Source organism: Lethenteron reissneri, chromosome 70 (genome assembly GCF_015708825.2).
Source record: "Lethenteron reissneri isolate LAM-NWPU_2019-01 chromosome 70, ASM1570882v1, whole genome shotgun sequence".
Taxonomy (NCBI): Eukaryota; Metazoa; Chordata; class Hyperoartia; order Petromyzontiformes; family Petromyzontidae; genus Lethenteron; species Lethenteron reissneri.
In genome coordinates, this window is record NC_083848.1 from 2,299,021 (window position 1) to 2,316,243 (window position 17,223).

Here is a 17,223-nt window from a genome sequence, read left to right on the forward strand (position 1 = left end):
CCCGCGTGTTGTCTCGAACACAGCTGCAGACCTTCTACGACTTCGTGAAGAAGGTCGAGGTGGATGCAAGCCGCGTGGTCATTTACCTGGACAAGGTGAGCGGCTGGGGCACTGCAGCTTGAGTGGTGGTGCTGGTGGTGTCTTGGTGTGGTCTGGGAGCCCTCCCCACCTCATCCCCCTTCCCAACTCTCAACCCCCTCCTTCTGCCCCCACCATCTTCTCTTCCCCCCTCTTCCCTCCCCCTCCCTCATCCCCCTACTCCTCTTCCCCCCCCCCCCTCGTCACTCTCTTCCTCCCCCTCCTTCTCCTCCTCCTCGTCCCCCTCCTCCCTCAAATCCCTCCTCCTCCCCCTCCTCCCCCCTCCTCCTCCCCCTCCACCCCCTCCTCCCTGTCCCCCCTCCTCCTCCTCCCTCAAATCCTTCCCCCCATGACATCAACGTTGCCACAACAACGTTGCCACAACAACGTTGCCACAACAACGCTACCACACAACAACATTGCCACAACAACGTTGCCACAACAACATTGCCACGACAACGCTGCCACACAACAACGCTGCCACAACAACATTGCCACAACAACGTTGCCACAACAACATTGCCACAACAACGCTGCCACAACAACATTGCCACAACAACGCTGCCACAACAACGTTGCCACACAACAACGTTGCCACAACAACATTGCCACAACAACGTTGCCACAACAACATTGCCACAACAACGCTGCCACAACAACGTTGCCACACAACAACGCTGCCACAACAACGTTGCCACACAACAACATTACTACAACAACATTGCCACAACAACATTGCCACAACAACAACATCAACCTACCACGTGTTTTTTCCCCCTGTGTTCACACTAAGTTTCCCTTTTCTTATTTTTCGCTTGTCGAGCGAGCGAGGGTTGTCCACCTCTCGTTGTCGGATGCCGTTCGCAAATCTTTAAAATCCACCCTCCCCTAGGTCGACAAGAAGCCAATTGCGATCAAGCTGTCCGTCACTCAAGACATTGCCGTGGATAACCTGCAACCTGCCACCGTCAGAGTCTACGATTACTACGCCACAGGTGAGTAGGGTCAACTGTGTCAGAGTCTACGATTACTACGCCACAGGTGAGTAGGGTCAACTGTGTCAGAGTCTACGATTACTATGTCACAGGTGAGTAGGGTCAACTGTGTCAGAGTCTACGATTACTACGCCACAGGTTAGTAGGGTCAACTGTGTCAGAGTCTACGATTACTATGCCACAGGTGAGTAGGGTCAACTGTGTCAGAGTCTACGATTACTATGCCACAGGTTAGTAGGGTCAACTGTGTCAGAGTCTACGATTACTACGCCACAGGTGAGTAGGGTCAACTGTGTCAGAGTCTACGATTACTATGCCACAGGTTAGTAGGGTCAACTGTGTCAGAGTCTACGATTACTATGCCACAGGTGAGTAGGGTCAACTGTGTCAGAGTCTACGATTACTATGCCACAGGTGAGTAGGGTCAACTGTGTCAGAGTCTACGATTACTATGCCACAGGTTAGTAGGGTCAACTGTGTCAGAGTCTACGATTACTACGCCACAGGTTAGTAGGGTCAACTGTGTCAGAGTCTACGATTACTATGCCACAGGTGAGTAGGGTCAACTGTGTCAGAGTCTACGATTACTATGCCACAGGTGAGTAGGGTCAACTGTGTCAGAGTCTACGATTACTATGCCACAGGTGAGTAGGGTCAACTGTGTCAGAGTGTACGATTACTACGCCACAGGTGAGTAGGGTCAACTGTGTCAGAGTCTACGATTACTATGCCACAGGTTAGTAGGGTCAACTGTGTCAGAGTCTACGATTACTACGCCACAGGTGAGTAGGGTCAACTGTGTCAGAGTCTACGATTACTATGCCACAGGTGAGTAGGGTCAACTGTGTCAGAGTCTACGATTACTACGCCACAGGTTAGTAGGGTCAACTGTGTCAGAGTCTACGATTACTATGCCACAGGTGAGTAGGGTCAACTGTGTCAGAGTCTACGATTACTACGCCACAGGTGAGTAGGGTCAACTGTGTCAGAGTCTACGATTACTACGCCACAGGTTAGTAGGGTCAACTGTGTCAGAGTGTACGATTACTATGCCACAGGTTAGTAGGGTCAACTGTGTCAGAGTCAACGATTACTACGCCACAGGTGAGTAGGGTCAACTGTGTCAGAGTCAACGATTACTACGCCACAGGTTAGTAGGGTCAACTGTGTCAGAGTCTACGATTACTACGCCACAGGTTAGTAGGGTCAACTGTGTCAGAGTCAACGATTACTACGCCACAGGTTAGTAGGGTCAACTGTGTCAGAGTCAACGATTACTACGCCACAGGTTAGTAGGGTCAACTGTGTCAGAGTCTACGATTACTACGCCACAGGTTAGTAGGGTCAACTGTGTCAGAGTCTACGATTACTACGCCACAGGTTAGTAGGGTCAACTGTGTCAGAGTCTACGATTACTACGCCACAGGTTAGTAGGGTCAACTGTGTCAGAGTCTACGATTACTACGCCACAGGTTAGTAGGGTCAACTGTGTCAGAGTCTACGATTACTATGCCACAGGTTAGTAGGGTCAACTGTGTCAGAGTCTACGATTACTATGCCACAGGTGAGTAGGGTCAACTGTGTCAGAGTCTACGATTACTACGCCACAGGTTAGTAGGGTCAACTGTGTCAGAGTCTACGATTACTACGCCACAGGTGAGTAGGGTCAACTGTGTCAGAGTCTACGATTACTATGCCACAGGTGAGTAGGGTCAACTGTGTCAGAGTCTACGATTACTACGCCACAGGTTAGTAGGGTCAACTGTGTCAGAGTCTACGATTACTACGCCACAGGTTAGTAGGGTCAACTGTGTCAGAGTCTACGATTACTACGCCACAGGTTAGTAGGGTCAACTGTGTCAGAGTCTACGATTACTATGCCACAGGTGAGTAGGGTCAACTGTGTCAGAGTCTACGATTACTACGCCACAGGTTAGTAGGGTCAACTGTGTCAGAGTCTACGATTACTACGCCACAGGTTAGTAGGGTCAACTGTGTCAGAGTGTACGATTACTATGTCACAGGTGAGTAGGGTCAACTGTGTCAGAGTCTACGATTACTATGTCACAGGTTAGTAGGGTCAACTGTGTCAGAGTCAACGATTACTATGCCACAGGTTAGTAGGGTCAACTGTGTCAGAGTCTACGATTACTATGCCACAGGTGAGTAGGGTCAACTGTGTCAGAGTCTACGATTACTATGCCACAAGTTAGTAGGGTCAACTGTGTCAGAGTCTACGATTACTACGCCACAGGTTAGTAGGGTCAACTGTGTCAGTCTACGATTACTACGCCACAGGTTAGTAGGGTCAACTGTGTCAGAGTCTACGATTACTACGCCACAGGTTAGTAGGGTCAACTGTGTCAGAGTCTACGATTACTACGCCACAGGTTAGTAGGGTCAACTGCGTCAGAGTCGACGATTACTACGCCACAGGTTAGTAGGGTCAACTGTGTCAGAGTCTACGATTACTACGCCACAGGTTAGTAGGGTCAACTGTGTCAGTCTACGATTACTATGCCACAGGTTAGTAGGGTCAACTGTGTCAGAGTCTACGATTACTACGCCACAGGTTAGTAGGGTCAACTGTGTCAGAGTCTACGATTACTACGCCACAGGTTAGTAGGGTCAACTGTGTCAGTCTACGATTACTATGCCACAGGTTAGTAGGGTCAACTGTGTCAGTCTACGATTACTACGCCACAGGTTAGTAGGGTCAACTGTGTCAGTCTACGATTACTACGCCACAGGTTAGTAGGGTCAACTGTGTCAGAGTCTACGATTACTACGCCACAGGTTAGTAGGGTCAACTGTGTCAGTCTACGATTACTACGCCACAGGTTAGTAGGGTCAACTGTGTCAGAGTCTACAATTACTACGCCACAGGTTAGTAGGGTCAACTGTGTCAGTCTACGATTACTATGCCACAGGTTAGTAGGGTCAACTGTGTCAGAGTCTACGATTACTACGCCACAGGTTAGTAGGGTCAACTGTGTCAGAGTCTACGATTACTACGCCACAGGTTAGTAGGGTCAACTGTGTCAGAGTCTACGATTACTACGCCACAGGTTAGTAGGGTCAACTGTGTCAGAGTCTACGATTACTACGCCACAGGTTAGTAGGGTCAACTGTGTCAGAGTCTACGATTACTATGCCACAGGTGAGTAGGGTCAACTGTGTCAGTCTACGATTACTACGCCACAGGTTAGTAGGGTCAACTGTGTCAGAGTCTACAATTACTACGCCACAGGTTAGTAGGGTCAACTGTGTCAGTCTACGATTACTATGCCACAGGTTAGTAGGGTCAACTGTGTCAGAGTCTACGATTACTACGCCACAGGTTAGTAGGGTCAACTGTGTCAGAGTCTACGATTACTACGCCACAGGTTAGTAGGGTCAACTGTGTCAGAGTCTACGATTACTATGCCACAGGTTAGTAGGGTCAACTGTGTCAGAGTCTACGATTACTATGCCACAGGTTAGTAGGGTCAACTGTGTCAGAGTCTACGATTACTACGCCACAGGTTAGTAGGGTCAACTGTGTCAGAGTCTACGATTACTACGCCACAGGTTAGTAGGGTCAACTGTGTCAGAGTCTACGATTACTACGCCACAGGTTAGTAGGGTCAACTGTGTCAGAGTCTACGATTACTACGCCACAGGTTAGTAGGGTCAACTGCGTCAGAGTCGACGATTACTACGCCACAGGTTAGTAGGGTCAACTGTGTCAGAGTCTACGATTACTACGCCACAGGTTAGTAGGGTCAACTGTGTCAGAGTCTACGATTACTACGCCACAGGTGAGTAGGGTCAACTGTGTCAGTCTACGATTACTACGCCACAGGTTAGTAGGGTCAACTGCGTCAGAGTCGACGATTACTACGCCACAGGTTAGTAGGGTCAACTGTGTCAGAGTCTACGATTACTACGCCACAGGTTAGTAGGGTCAACTGTGTCAGAGTCTACGATTACTACGCCACAGGTTAGTAGGGTCAACTGTGTCAGTCTACGATTACTACGCCACAGGTTAGTAGGGTCAACTGTGTCAGAGTCTACGATTACTATGCCACAGGTTAGTAGGGTCAACTGTGTCAGAGTCTACGATTACTACGCCACAGGTGAGTAGGGTCAACTGTGTCAGAGTGTACGATTACTACGCCACAGGTTAGTAGGGTCAACTGTGTCAGAGTCTACGATTACTACGCCACAGGTGAGTAGGGTCAACTGTGTCAGAGTCTACGATTACTACGCCGCAGGTTAGTAGGGTCAACTGTGTCAGAGTCTACGATTACTACGCCACAGGTTAGTAGGGTCAACTGTGTCAGAGTCTACGATTACTATGCCACAGGTTAGTAGGGTCAACTGTGTCAGAGTCTACGATTACTATACCACAGGTTAGTAGGGTCAACTGTGTCAGAGTGTACGATTACTACGCCACAGGTTAGTAGGGTCAACTGTGTCAGAGTCTACGATTACTATGCCACAGGTGAGTAGGGTCAACTGTGTCAGTCTACGATTACTACGCCACAAGTTAGTAGGGTCAACTGTGTCAGTCTACGATTACTACGCCACAGGTTAGTAGGGTCAACTGTGTCAGTCTACGATTACTACGCCACAGGTTAGTAGGGTCAACTGTGTCAGTCTACGATTACTACGCCACAGGTGAGTAGGGTCAACTGTGTCAGAGTGTACGATTACTACGCCACAGGTTAGTAGGGTCAACTGTGTCAGAGTCTACGATTACTACGCCACAGGTTAGTAGGGTCAACTGTGTCAGAGTCTACGATTACTATGCCACAGGTTAGTAGGGTCAACTGTGTCAGAGTCTACGATTACTATGCCACAGGTGAGTAGGGTCAACTGTGTCAGAGTCTACGATTACTATGTCACAGGTTAGTAGGGTCAACTGTGTCAGAGTCTACGATTACTACGTCACAGGTGAGTAGGGTCAACTGTGTCAGAGTCTACGATTACTATGCCACAGGTGAGTAGGGTCAACTGTGTCAGTCTACGATTACTACGCCACAGGTTAGTAGGGTCAACTGTGTCAGTCTACGATTACTACGCCACAGGTTAGTAGGGTCAACTGTGTCAGTCTACGATTACTACGCCACAGGTGAGTAGGGTCAACTGTGTCAGAGTCTACGATTACTATGCCACAAGTTAGTAGGGTCAACTGTGTCAGAGTCTACGATTACTATGCCACAGGTTAGTAGGGTCAACTGTGTCAGAGTCTACGATTACTACGCCACAGGTTAGTAGGGTCAACTGTGTCAGAGTCTACGATTACTACGCCACAGGTTAGTAGGGTCAACTGTGTCAGAGTCTACGATTACTACGCCGCAGGTTAGTAGGGTCAACTGTGTCAGAGTCTACGATTACTACGCCACAGGTTAGTAGGGTCAACTGTGTCAGAGTCTACGATTACTACGCCACAGGTGAGTAGGGTCAACTGTGTCAGAGTCAACGATTACTACGCCACAGGTGAGTAGGGTCAACTGTGTCAGAGTCTACGAATACTACGCCACAGGTGAGTAGGGTCAACTGTGTCAGAGTCTACGATTACTACGCCACAGGTGAGTAGGGTCAACTGTGTCAGAGTCTACGATTACTACGCCACAGGTTAGTAGGGTCAACTGTGTCAGAGTCTACGATTACTATGCCACAGGTGAGTAGGGTCAACTGTGTCAGAGTCTACGATTACTACGCCACAGGTTAGTAGGGTCAACTGTGTCAGAGTCTACGATTACTACGCCACAGGTTAGTAGGGTCAACTGTGTCAGAGTCTACGATTACTACGCCACAGGTGAGTAGGGTCAACTGTGTCAGAGTCTACGATTACTACGCCACAGGTTAGTAGGGTCAACTGTGTCAGAGTCTACGATTACTACGCCACAGGTTAGTAGGGTCAACTGTGTCAGAGTCTACGATTACTATGCCACAGGTTAGTAGGGTCAACTGTGTCAGAGTCTACGATTACTACGCCACAGGTTAGTAGGGTCAACTGTGTCAGAGTCTACGATTACTACGCCACAGGTTAGTAGGGTCAACTGTGTCAGAGTCTACGATTACTACGCCACAGGTGAGTAGGGTCAACTGTGTCAGAGTGTACGATTACTACGCCACAGGTTAGTAGGGTCAACTGTGTCAGAGTCTACGATTACTACGCCACAGGTTAGTAGGGTCAACTGTGTCAGAGTCTACGATTACTATGCCACAGGTTAGTAGGGTCAACTGTGTCAGAGTCTACGATTACTATGCCACAGGTGAGTAGGGTCAACTGTGTCAGAGTCTACGATTACTATGTCACAGGTTAGTAGGGTCAACTGTGTCAGAGTCTACGATTACTATGCCACAGGTGAGTAGGGTCAACTGTGTCAGAGTCTACGATTACTACGTCACAGGTGAGTAGGGTCAACTGTGTCAGAGTCTACGATTACTATGCCACAGGTGAGTAGGGTCAACTGTGTCAGTCTACGATTACTACGCCACAGGTTAGTAGGGTCAACTGTGTCAGAGTCTACGATTACTATGCCACAGGTTAGTAGGGTCAACTGTGTCAGAGTCTACGATTACTATGCCACAAGTTAGTAGGGTCAACTGTGTCAGAGTCTACGATTACTATGCCACAGGTTAGTAGGGTCAACTGTGTCAGAGTCTACGATTACTATGCCACAGGTTAGTAGGGTCAACTGTGTCAGAGTCTACGATTACTACGCCACAGGTTAGTAGGGTCAACTGTGTCAGAGTCTACGATTACTATGCCACAGGTTAGTAGGGTCAACTGTGTCAGAGTGTACGATTACTATGCCACAGGTGAGTAGGGTCAACTGTGTCAGAGTCTACGATTACTACGCCACAGGTGAGTAGGGTCAACTGTGTCAGAGTCTACGATTACTATGCCACAGGTGAGTAGGGTCAACTGTGTCAGTCTACGATTACTATGCCACAGGTGAGTAGGGTCAACTGTGTCAGAGTCTACGATTACTATGCCACAGGTTAGTAGGGTCAACTGTGTCAGAGTCTACGATTACTACGCCACAGGTGAGTAGGGTCAACTGTGTCAGAGTGTACGATTACTACGCCACAGGTGAGTAGGGTCAACTGTGTCAGAGTCTACGATTACTATGCCACAGGTGAGTAGGGTCAACTGTGTCAGAGTGTACGATTACTACGCCACAGGTTAGTAGGGTCAACTGTGTCAGAGTGTACGATTACTACGCCACAGGTTAGTAGGGTCAACTGTGTCAGAGTCTACGATTACTATGCCACAGGTTAGTAGGGTCAACTGTGTCAGAGTGTACGATTACTACGCCACAGGTGAGTAGGGTCAACTGTGTCAGAGTGTACGATTACTACGCCACAGGTTAGTAGGGTCAACTGTGTCAGAGTCTACGATTACTACGCCACAGGTGAGTAGGGTCAACTGTGTCAGAGTCTACGATTACTATGCCACAGGTTAGTAGGGTCAACTGTGTCAGAGTCTACGATTACTACGCCACAGGTGAGTAGGGTCAACTGTGTCAGAGTCTACGATTACTACGCCACAGGTTAGTAGGGTCAACTGTGTCAGAGTCTACGATTACTACGCCACAGGTTAGTAGGGTCAACTGTGTCAGAGTCTACGATTACTATGCCACAGGTTAGTAGGGTCAACTGTGTCAGAGTCTACGATTACTACGCCACAAGTTAGTAGGGTCAACTGTGTCAGAGTCTACGATTACTATGCCACAGGTGAGTAGGGTCAACTGTGTCAGAGTCTACGATTACTACGCCACAGGTGAGTAGGGTCAACTGTGTCAGAGTCTACGATTACTATGCCACAGGTGAGTAGGGTCAACTGTGTCAGAGTCTACGATTACTATGCCACAGGTGAGTAGGGTCAACTGTGTCAGAGTCTACGATTACTACGCCACAGGTGAGTAGGGTCAACTGTGTCAGAGTCTACGATTACTATGTCACAGGTTAGTAGGGTCAACTGTGTCAGAGTCTACGATTACTACGCCACAGGTGAGTAGGGTCAACTGTGTCAGAGTCTACGATTACTATGCCACAGGTGAGTAGGGTCAACTGTGTCAGAGTCTACGATTACTACGCCACAGGTGAGTAGGGTCAACTGTGTCAGAGTCTACGATTACTATGCCACAGGTTAGTAGGGTCAACTGTGTCAGAGTCTACGATTACTACGCCACAGGTGAGTAGGGTCAACTGTGTCAGAGTCTACGATTACTATGCCACAGGTTAGTAGGGTCAACTGTGTCAGAGTCTACGATTACTATGCCACAGGTGAGTAGGGTCAACTGTGTCAGAGTCTACGATTACTATGCCGCAGGTTAGTAGGGTCAACTGTGTCAGAGTCTACGATTACTATGCCACAGGTGAGTAGGGTCAACTGTGTCAGTCTACGATTACTATGCCACAGGTGAGTAGGGTCAACTGTGTCAGAGTCTACGATTACTATGCCACAGGTTAGTAGGGTCAACTGTGTCAGAGTCTACGATTACTATGCCACAGGTTAGTAGGGTCAACTGTGTCAGTCTACGATTACTATGCCACAGGTTAGTAGGGTCAACTGTGTCAGAGTCTACGATTACTACGCCACAGGTTAGTAGGGTCAACTGTGTCAGAGTCTACGATTACTACGCCACAGGTTAGTAGGGTCAACTGTGTCAGAGTGTACGATTACTACGCCACAGGTGAGTAGGGTCAACTGTGTCAGAGTCTACGATTACTATGCCACAGGTGAGTAGGGTCAACTGTGTCAGTCTACGATTACTATGCCACAGGTTAGTAGGGTCAACTGTGTCAGAGTCTACGATTACTACGCCACAGGTGAGTAGGGTCAACTGTGTCAGAGTCTACGATTACTACGCCACAGGTTAGTAGGGTCAACTGTGTCAGAGTGTACGATTACTACGCCACAGGTGAGTAGGGTCAACTGTGTCAGAGTCTACGATTACTACGCCACAGGTTAGTAGGGTCAACTGTGTCAGAGTCTACGATTACTACGCCACAGGTGAGTAGGGTCAACTGTGTCAGAGTGTACGATTACTACGCCACAGGTGAGTAGGGTCAACTGTGTCAGAGTCTACGATTACTATGCCACAGGTTAGTAGGGTCAACTGTGTCAGAGTCTACGATTACTACGCCACAGGTTAGTAGGGTCAACTGTGTCAGAGTCTACGATTACTACGTCACAGGTTAGTAGGGTCAACTGTGTCAGAGTCTACGATTACTACGCCACAGGTTAGTAGGGTCAACTGTGTCAGAGTCTACGATTACTACGTCACAGGTTAGTAGGGTCAACTGTGTCAGAGTGTACGATTACTACGCCACAGGTTAGTAGGGTCAACTGTGTCAGAGTCTACGATTACTACGCCACAGGTTAGTAGGGTCAACTGTGTCAGAGTCTACGATTACTACGCCACAGGTTAGTAGGGTCAACTGTGTCAGAGTCTACGATTACTACGTCACAGGTTAGTAGGGTCAACTGTGTCAGAGTCTACGATTACTACGCCACAGGTTAGTAGGGTCAACTGTGTCAGAGTCTACGATTACTACGTCACAGGTGAGTAGGGTCAACTGTGTCAGAGTCTACGATTACTACGCCACAGGTTAGTAGGGTCAACTGTGTCAGAGTCTACGATTACTATGCCACAGGTGAGTAGGGTCAACTGTGTCAGAGTCTACGATTACTACGCCACAGGTTAGTAGGGTCAACTGTGTCAGAGTCTACGATTACTACGCCACAGGTTAGTAGGGTCAACTGTGTCAGAGTCTACGATTACTATGCCACAGGTGAGTAGGGTCAACTGTGTCAGAGTCTACGATTACTATGCCACAGGTTAGTAGGGTCAACTGTGTCAGAGTCTACGATTACTATGCCACAGGTTAGTAGGGTCAACTGTGTCAGAGTCTACGATTACTATGCCACAGGTGAGTAGGGTCAACTGTGTCAGAGTCTACGATTACTATGCCACAGGTTAGTAGGGTCAACTGTGTCAGAGTCTACGATTACTACGCCACAGGTTAGTAGGGTCAACTGTGTCAGAGTGTACGATTACTATGCCACAGGTGAGTAGGGTCAACTGTGTCAGAGTCTACGATTACTACGCCACAGGTTAGTAGGGTCAACTGTGTCAGAGTGTACGATTACTACGCCACAGGTGAGTAGGGTCAACTGTGTCAGAGTCTACGATTACTACGCCACAGGTTAGTAGGGTCAACTGTGTCAGAGTCTACGATTACTACGCCACAGGTTAGTAGGGTCAACTGTGTCAGAGTCTACGATTACTACGCCACAGGTGAGTAGGGTCAACTGTGTCAGTCTACGATTACTATGCCACAGGTGAGTAGGGTCAACTGTGTCAGAGTCTACGATTACTACGCCACAGGTGAGTAGGGTCAACTGTGTTAGAGTCTACGATTACTACGCCACAGGTGAGTAGGGTCAACTGTGTCAGTCTACGATTACTATGCCACAGGTGAGTAGGGTCAACTGTGTCAGTCTACGATTACTACGCCACAGGTGAGTAGGGTCAACTGTGTCAGTCTACGATTACTACGCCACAGGTGAGTAGGGTCAACTGTGTCAGTCTACGATTACTACGCCACAGGTTAGTAGGGTCAACTGTGTCAGAGTCTACGATTACTATGCCACAGGTTAGTAGGGTCAACTGTGTCAGAGTCTACGATTACTATGCCACAGGTGAGTAGGGTCAACTGTGTCAGTCTACGATTACTATGCCACAGGTGAGTAGGGTCAACTGTGTCAGAGTCTACGATTACTACGCCACAGGTTAGTAGGGTCAACTGTGTCAGAGTGTACGATTACTACGCCACAGGTGAGTAGGGTCAACTGTGTCAGAGTCTACGATTACTACGCCACAGGTGAGTAGGGTCAACTGTGTCAGAGTGTACGATTACTACGCCACAGGTTAGTAGGGTCAACTGTGTCAGAGTCAACGATTACTATGCCACAAGTTAGTAGGGTCAACTGTGTCAGAGTCAACGATTACTACGCCACAGGTGAGTAGGGTCAACTGTGTCAGAGTCAACGATTACTACGCCACAGGTTAGTAGGGTCAACTGTGTCAGAGTGTACGATTACTACGCCACAAGTTAGTAGGGTCAACTGTGTCAGAGTCTACGATTACTACGCCACAAGTTAGTAGGGTCAACTGTGTCAGAGTCTACGATTACTATGCCACAGGTGAGTAGGGTCAACTGCAACGCTATGCAGGCTACCTGGGTGACCTTTGTTTGTGTCTCTCTGTCTCTTCCTTTGTCTTGTCTCTCTAACTTGTCTTGTCTCTCTACCTGGTCTTGTCTATCTACCTTGTCTTGTCTCTGATCTTGTCTCTCTACCTTGTCTCGTCTCTCCACTTCCACAGAGGATGCAGCCACGTCCATGTACAGCGCCCCGTGCACTCATAGCCAGTGAGACAGCAGCGGTCGCTTGGCAACCAGAGCACAGGTAACATGGGGGGGGGGGGTTGGTGGTAACCTGGGGGTTGGGTTGTGGTAACCTGGGGGGTGGGTTGTGGTAACCTCGGGGGTTGGGTTGGTGGTAACCTGGGGGGTGGGTTGTGGTAACCTGGGGGTTGAGTTGTGGTAACCTGGGGGTTGGGTTGTGGTAACCTGGGGGGTGGGTTGGTGGTAACCTGGGGGTTGGGTTGGTGGTAACCTGGGGGATGAGTTGTGGTAACCTGGGGGTTGGGTTGTGGTAACCTGGGGGGTTGGGTTGGTGGTAACCTGGGGGGTGGGTTGTGGTAACCTGGGGGTTGAGTTGTGGTAACCTGGGGGTTGGGTTGTGGTAACCTGGGGGGTGGGTTGGTGGTAACCTGGGGGTTGGGTTGGTGGTAACCTGGGGGATGAGTTGTGGTAACCTGGGGGTTGGGTTGTGGTAACCTGGGGGTTGAGTTGTGGTAACCTGGGGGGTTTAGTTGTGGTAACCTGGGGGTGGGGTTGGTTTCAGCCTTGGGTTGTGCTTTATGCGTGAGTGGTGTGTGTGCTGTATGTGAGTTTGTGTAGGTGGTCCCCCTCTTTCAGAAGGGGGACCGCACAGACTGGAACAACTACAGGGGAATCTCACTCCTCAGTGTGCCGGGAAAGGTCCTGGCAAGGATTATTCAACATCGCCTTGCCAGACACGCTGAGGAGAGGCTTGCGGAGCCCCTATGCGGTTTCAGGAAAGGGTGGTCCTGCACAGATGCCATATTTTCTGTCCGTCTGCTACAGCAGACATATAGGGAATTCCAACAAGACCTACATCTCTGCTTTATTGACCTGGTCAAGGCCTATGATACCATCAGTAGGCCTGGGCTCTGGGTTGTTCTTCGTGCTTTCGGAGTCCCTGACCCTCTGCTCACGATCATTAAGGACCTTCATGATGGTGAGCGGGCCCGGGTAAAACTACGTGGCCGGGAGTCAGAGCCTTTCCCTGTACACCTTGGGGTGCGACAGGGATGTCCTCTGGCTCCCACATTATTGAACATCTATTTTGACCACGTAGTTCATGAAGCCTTCAATAGCTGTACCGAGGGAATTTCTATTTGGCACAGATATAATGGGAGGCTGATCGATGCCCGGGTGCAGTCAAGGGATGGCTCCCTAGTGGTCAACCACGTTATGTATGCCGATGATTGGGTAATTGCTCCTCATTCAGAGGAGGAGTTGGAGACGCTGCTGCTGAGACTGGAGCGTGCCACTAAGAGGTGGGGCCTTACCATCGGCCCCACCAAAACTAAGCACCTGCCTGGGTATTTTGTACCATCGGACACTCCACCCCCACAACTCCCAATCGGTGATGGGGCAGTTGTGGAGAGAGTGGAGAGTTTCCCATACCTGGGCAGTGTGCTCATGACCGGCTCCGGTTTAACAGCAGAGGTCTCACTCCGAATGATTTGAGCGGCATAATTTTTTCGATGGTTGCGTAACACTGTGTGGAAGCTACCTGGTCGCTCTGCACGAAGCTTCAGGTCTTCTCGGCCACGGTCATTCTCTCCCGTCTCTACGCTTGCGAAACGTGGACCTCCCTAATGGAGAATCTTCGCCGGTTAGAAACATTTAGGCTGGCCTGCCTCCGATCCATCCTGGGTTTAACCAGGCTGGATTGTCTGAGGAGCTCACAAATCCTTGAAAGATCTGGGCAAAGTCCCATCGGTGAGCTCCTGCAGGCAAGGCTGCGTTGGCTGGGTCATGTAGCCCACATGCACAGCAACCGCATGCCTAAACAGCTTTTGTTCGGCCGGATTGAGGGGGCTAAACGGGCGCGGTACTGGTGAGAGAAGAGATGGAGTGATGTGGTACAGGAAGACGTGGAGCTGAGTGGACTTGCCGATGACTGGTACCAGCGGTGTCAAGATCGGCCTCTTTGGAGACTTGTGAAGGACGCTACTGGGCAGTTGGAGGCAGTCGCCCTCCAACAACAACAGAGGGCAGAGGAGCGACGCTCACAACAATGAGCGAAGCACCGGGTGGATAAAGCACAGCAAGTTGGCACAGGTAGTTCATCAGCCAGTCATCTCAATCATCTCAGTCAGTCGACCCGTGGCACCTGCTGGGTCTGCCCGTGACCTCCTGCCAGTGGGTGTTCGACACTTCACGTGGCCTCAAGGTGCACATGGCCTGGCACAAGCGTCGTGGTGACGTCACCGCCACTTAGTGGCGAATGGCGGTTGTTGTTGTATGTATGAATGGTGTATATTTGCTGTGAGAGCGGTATATATGAGTGAGTGCTGTGTGTGTGCTGTATGTGTGAGTGGTGTGTGTGCTGTATGTATGAGTGGTGTGTGTGTGTGCTGTATGTATGAGTGGTGTATGTGAGTGCTATATGTATGAGTGGTGTGTGTGTGTGTGCTGTATGTATGAGTGATGCATGTGAGTGCTGTATGTATGAGTGAGTGGTGTGTGCTGTATGTATGTATGTATGAGTGAGTGGGGTGTGTGTGCTGTATGTATGAGTGATGCATGTGAGTGTGTGCTGTATGTATGAGTGAGTAGGGTGTGTGCTGTATGTATGAGTGAGTGGTGTGTGTGTGTGCTGCATGTATGAGTGAGTGGTGTGTGTGTGTGCTGTATGTATGAGTGAGTGGTGTGTGTGCTGTATGTATGAGTGGTGTGTGTGCTGTATGCGAGTTCTGTATGTGAGTGCTGTATGTATGAGTGAGTGGTGTGTGTGCTGTATGTATGAGTGGTGTGTGTGTGTGCTGTATGTATGAGTGAGTGGTGTGTGTGTGCTGTATGTATGTATGAGTGGTGTGTGTGTGTGCTGTATGTATGAGTGAGTGGTTTGTGTGTGTGCTGTATGTGAGGGCTGTATGTATGAGTGAGTGGTGTGTGTGTGTGCTGTATGTATGAGTGGTGTGTGTGTGCTGTATGTATGAGTGGTGTGTGTGCTGTATGTATGAGTGGTGTGTGTGTGTGCTGCATGTATGAGTGAGTGGTGTGTGTGTGTGCTGTATGTATGAGTGAGTGGTGTGTGTGCTGTATGTATGAGTGGTGTGTGTGCTGTATGCGAGTTCTGTATGTGAGTGCTGTATGTATGAGTGAGTGGTGTGTGTGCTGTATGTATGAGTGGTGTGTGTGTGTGCTGTATGTATGAGTGGTGTGTGTGTGTGCTGTATGTATGAGTGAGTGGTGTGTGTGTGTGCTGTATGTATGTATGAGTGGTGTGTGTGTGTGCTGTATGTATGAGTGAGTGGTTTGTGTGTGTGCTGTATGTGAGGGCTGTATGTATGAGTGAGTGGTGTGTGTGTGTGCTGTATGTATGAGTGGTGTGTGTGTGCTGTATGTATGAGTGAGTAGTGTGTGTGTGCTGTATGTATGAGTGATGCATGTGAGTGTGTGCTGTATGTATGAGTGAGTAGGGTGTGTGCTGTATGTATGAGTGAGTGGTGTGTGTGTGTGCTGCATGTATGAGTGAGTGGTGTGTGTGTGCTGTATGTATGAGTGAGTGGTGTGTGTGTGTGTGCTGTATGTGAGTGCTGTATGTGAGTGCTGTATGTATGAGTGGTGTGTGTGTGTGCTGTATGTATGTATGAGTGGTGTGTGTGTGTGCTGTATGTATGAGTGGTGTGTGTATGCTGTATGTATGAGTGGTGTGTGTGTGTGCTGTATGTATGTATGAGTGAGTGGTGTGTGTGTGCTGTATGTACGAGTGAGTGTTGTGTGTGCTGTATGTATGTGTGCTGTATGTATGAGTGCTATATGTGAGCACTGTATGTATGTATGAGTGAGTGGTGTGTGTGTGCTGTATGTACGAGTGAGTGCTGTGTGTGCTGTATGTATGTGTGTGCTGTATGTATGTATGTGAGTGCTGTATGTATGAGTGAGTGCTGTGTGTGCTGTATGTATGTGTGTGCTGTATGTATGTGAGTGCTGTATGTATGAGTGAGTGCTGTGTGTGCTGTATGTGTGCTGTATGTATGTGAGTGCTGTATGTATGTGAGTGCTGTATGTGTGCTGTATGTATGAGTGGTGTACGTGAGCGCTGTACGCCAGTCCTGTGCGTATGCGTCGTGTGTGAGTCCCATCTCGCCCCAGCTCACCCTCCGGTGTGCTCCCACAGGAAGCATCAGCACGCGGTCAGCCTTCTCAACGCTGCCACCGCTCTGCGGTTTCTTCCCATCATTGCCTCTGAACGTCGCTTGTGTATCAAACGTCGCTTGTGTATCGATGTGGCAAGACGTGCAGCTACCCAATAAAAAACCCCTTTCGAGGCTCGTGTTGTTGTTGTTTACTTGAACGAGGTACATTCCCACCCTCTGGCTGTGTTCGATAATGATAGTCGTCCGGAAATTTGTAGCGGAGAAATAACTCTGGACTCGTGTTTATAGAGACTCGTAGAGACCCATAGACCCACAGACACCCATCGAGACTCATACCCAGAGACCCCATTGACCCACAGACACCCATAGAGACTCATACTCGTAGAGACCCATAGACCCACAGACAGCCATAGAGACTCATAGAGACCCATAGACCCACAGACAGAAAGACTCATACTCATAGAGACCCATAGACCCACAGACAGCCAGAAAGACTCATACTCATAGAGACCCATAGACTCACAGACAGCCATAGAGACTCATACTCATAGAGACCCATAGACCCACAGACAGCCATAGAGACTCATACTCATAGAGAC

The 17,223-nt window shown here is 49.1% G+C and overlaps 1 protein-coding gene across 1 annotated transcript in view; it reads left to right on the forward strand.

The window, feature by feature from the left end:
* LOC133360893 (alpha-2-macroglobulin-like) overlaps nt 1-16,796 on the forward strand; it is a 95,263-nt gene extending 78,467 nt beyond the window's left edge. Inside the window, exons 33-36 of the mRNA XM_061579762.1 lie at nt 24-95; nt 971-1,073; nt 12,467-12,549; nt 16,645-16,796. Of these exons, the coding sequence (XP_061435746.1) occupies nt 24-95; nt 971-1,073; nt 12,467-12,516 (225 nt within the window). The 3' untranslated portion in view covers nt 12,517-12,549; nt 16,645-16,796. The remainder of the gene's footprint in view (nt 1-23; nt 96-970; nt 1,074-12,466; nt 12,550-16,644) is intronic.
* Nucleotides 16,797-17,223: the final 427 nt, after the last annotated feature.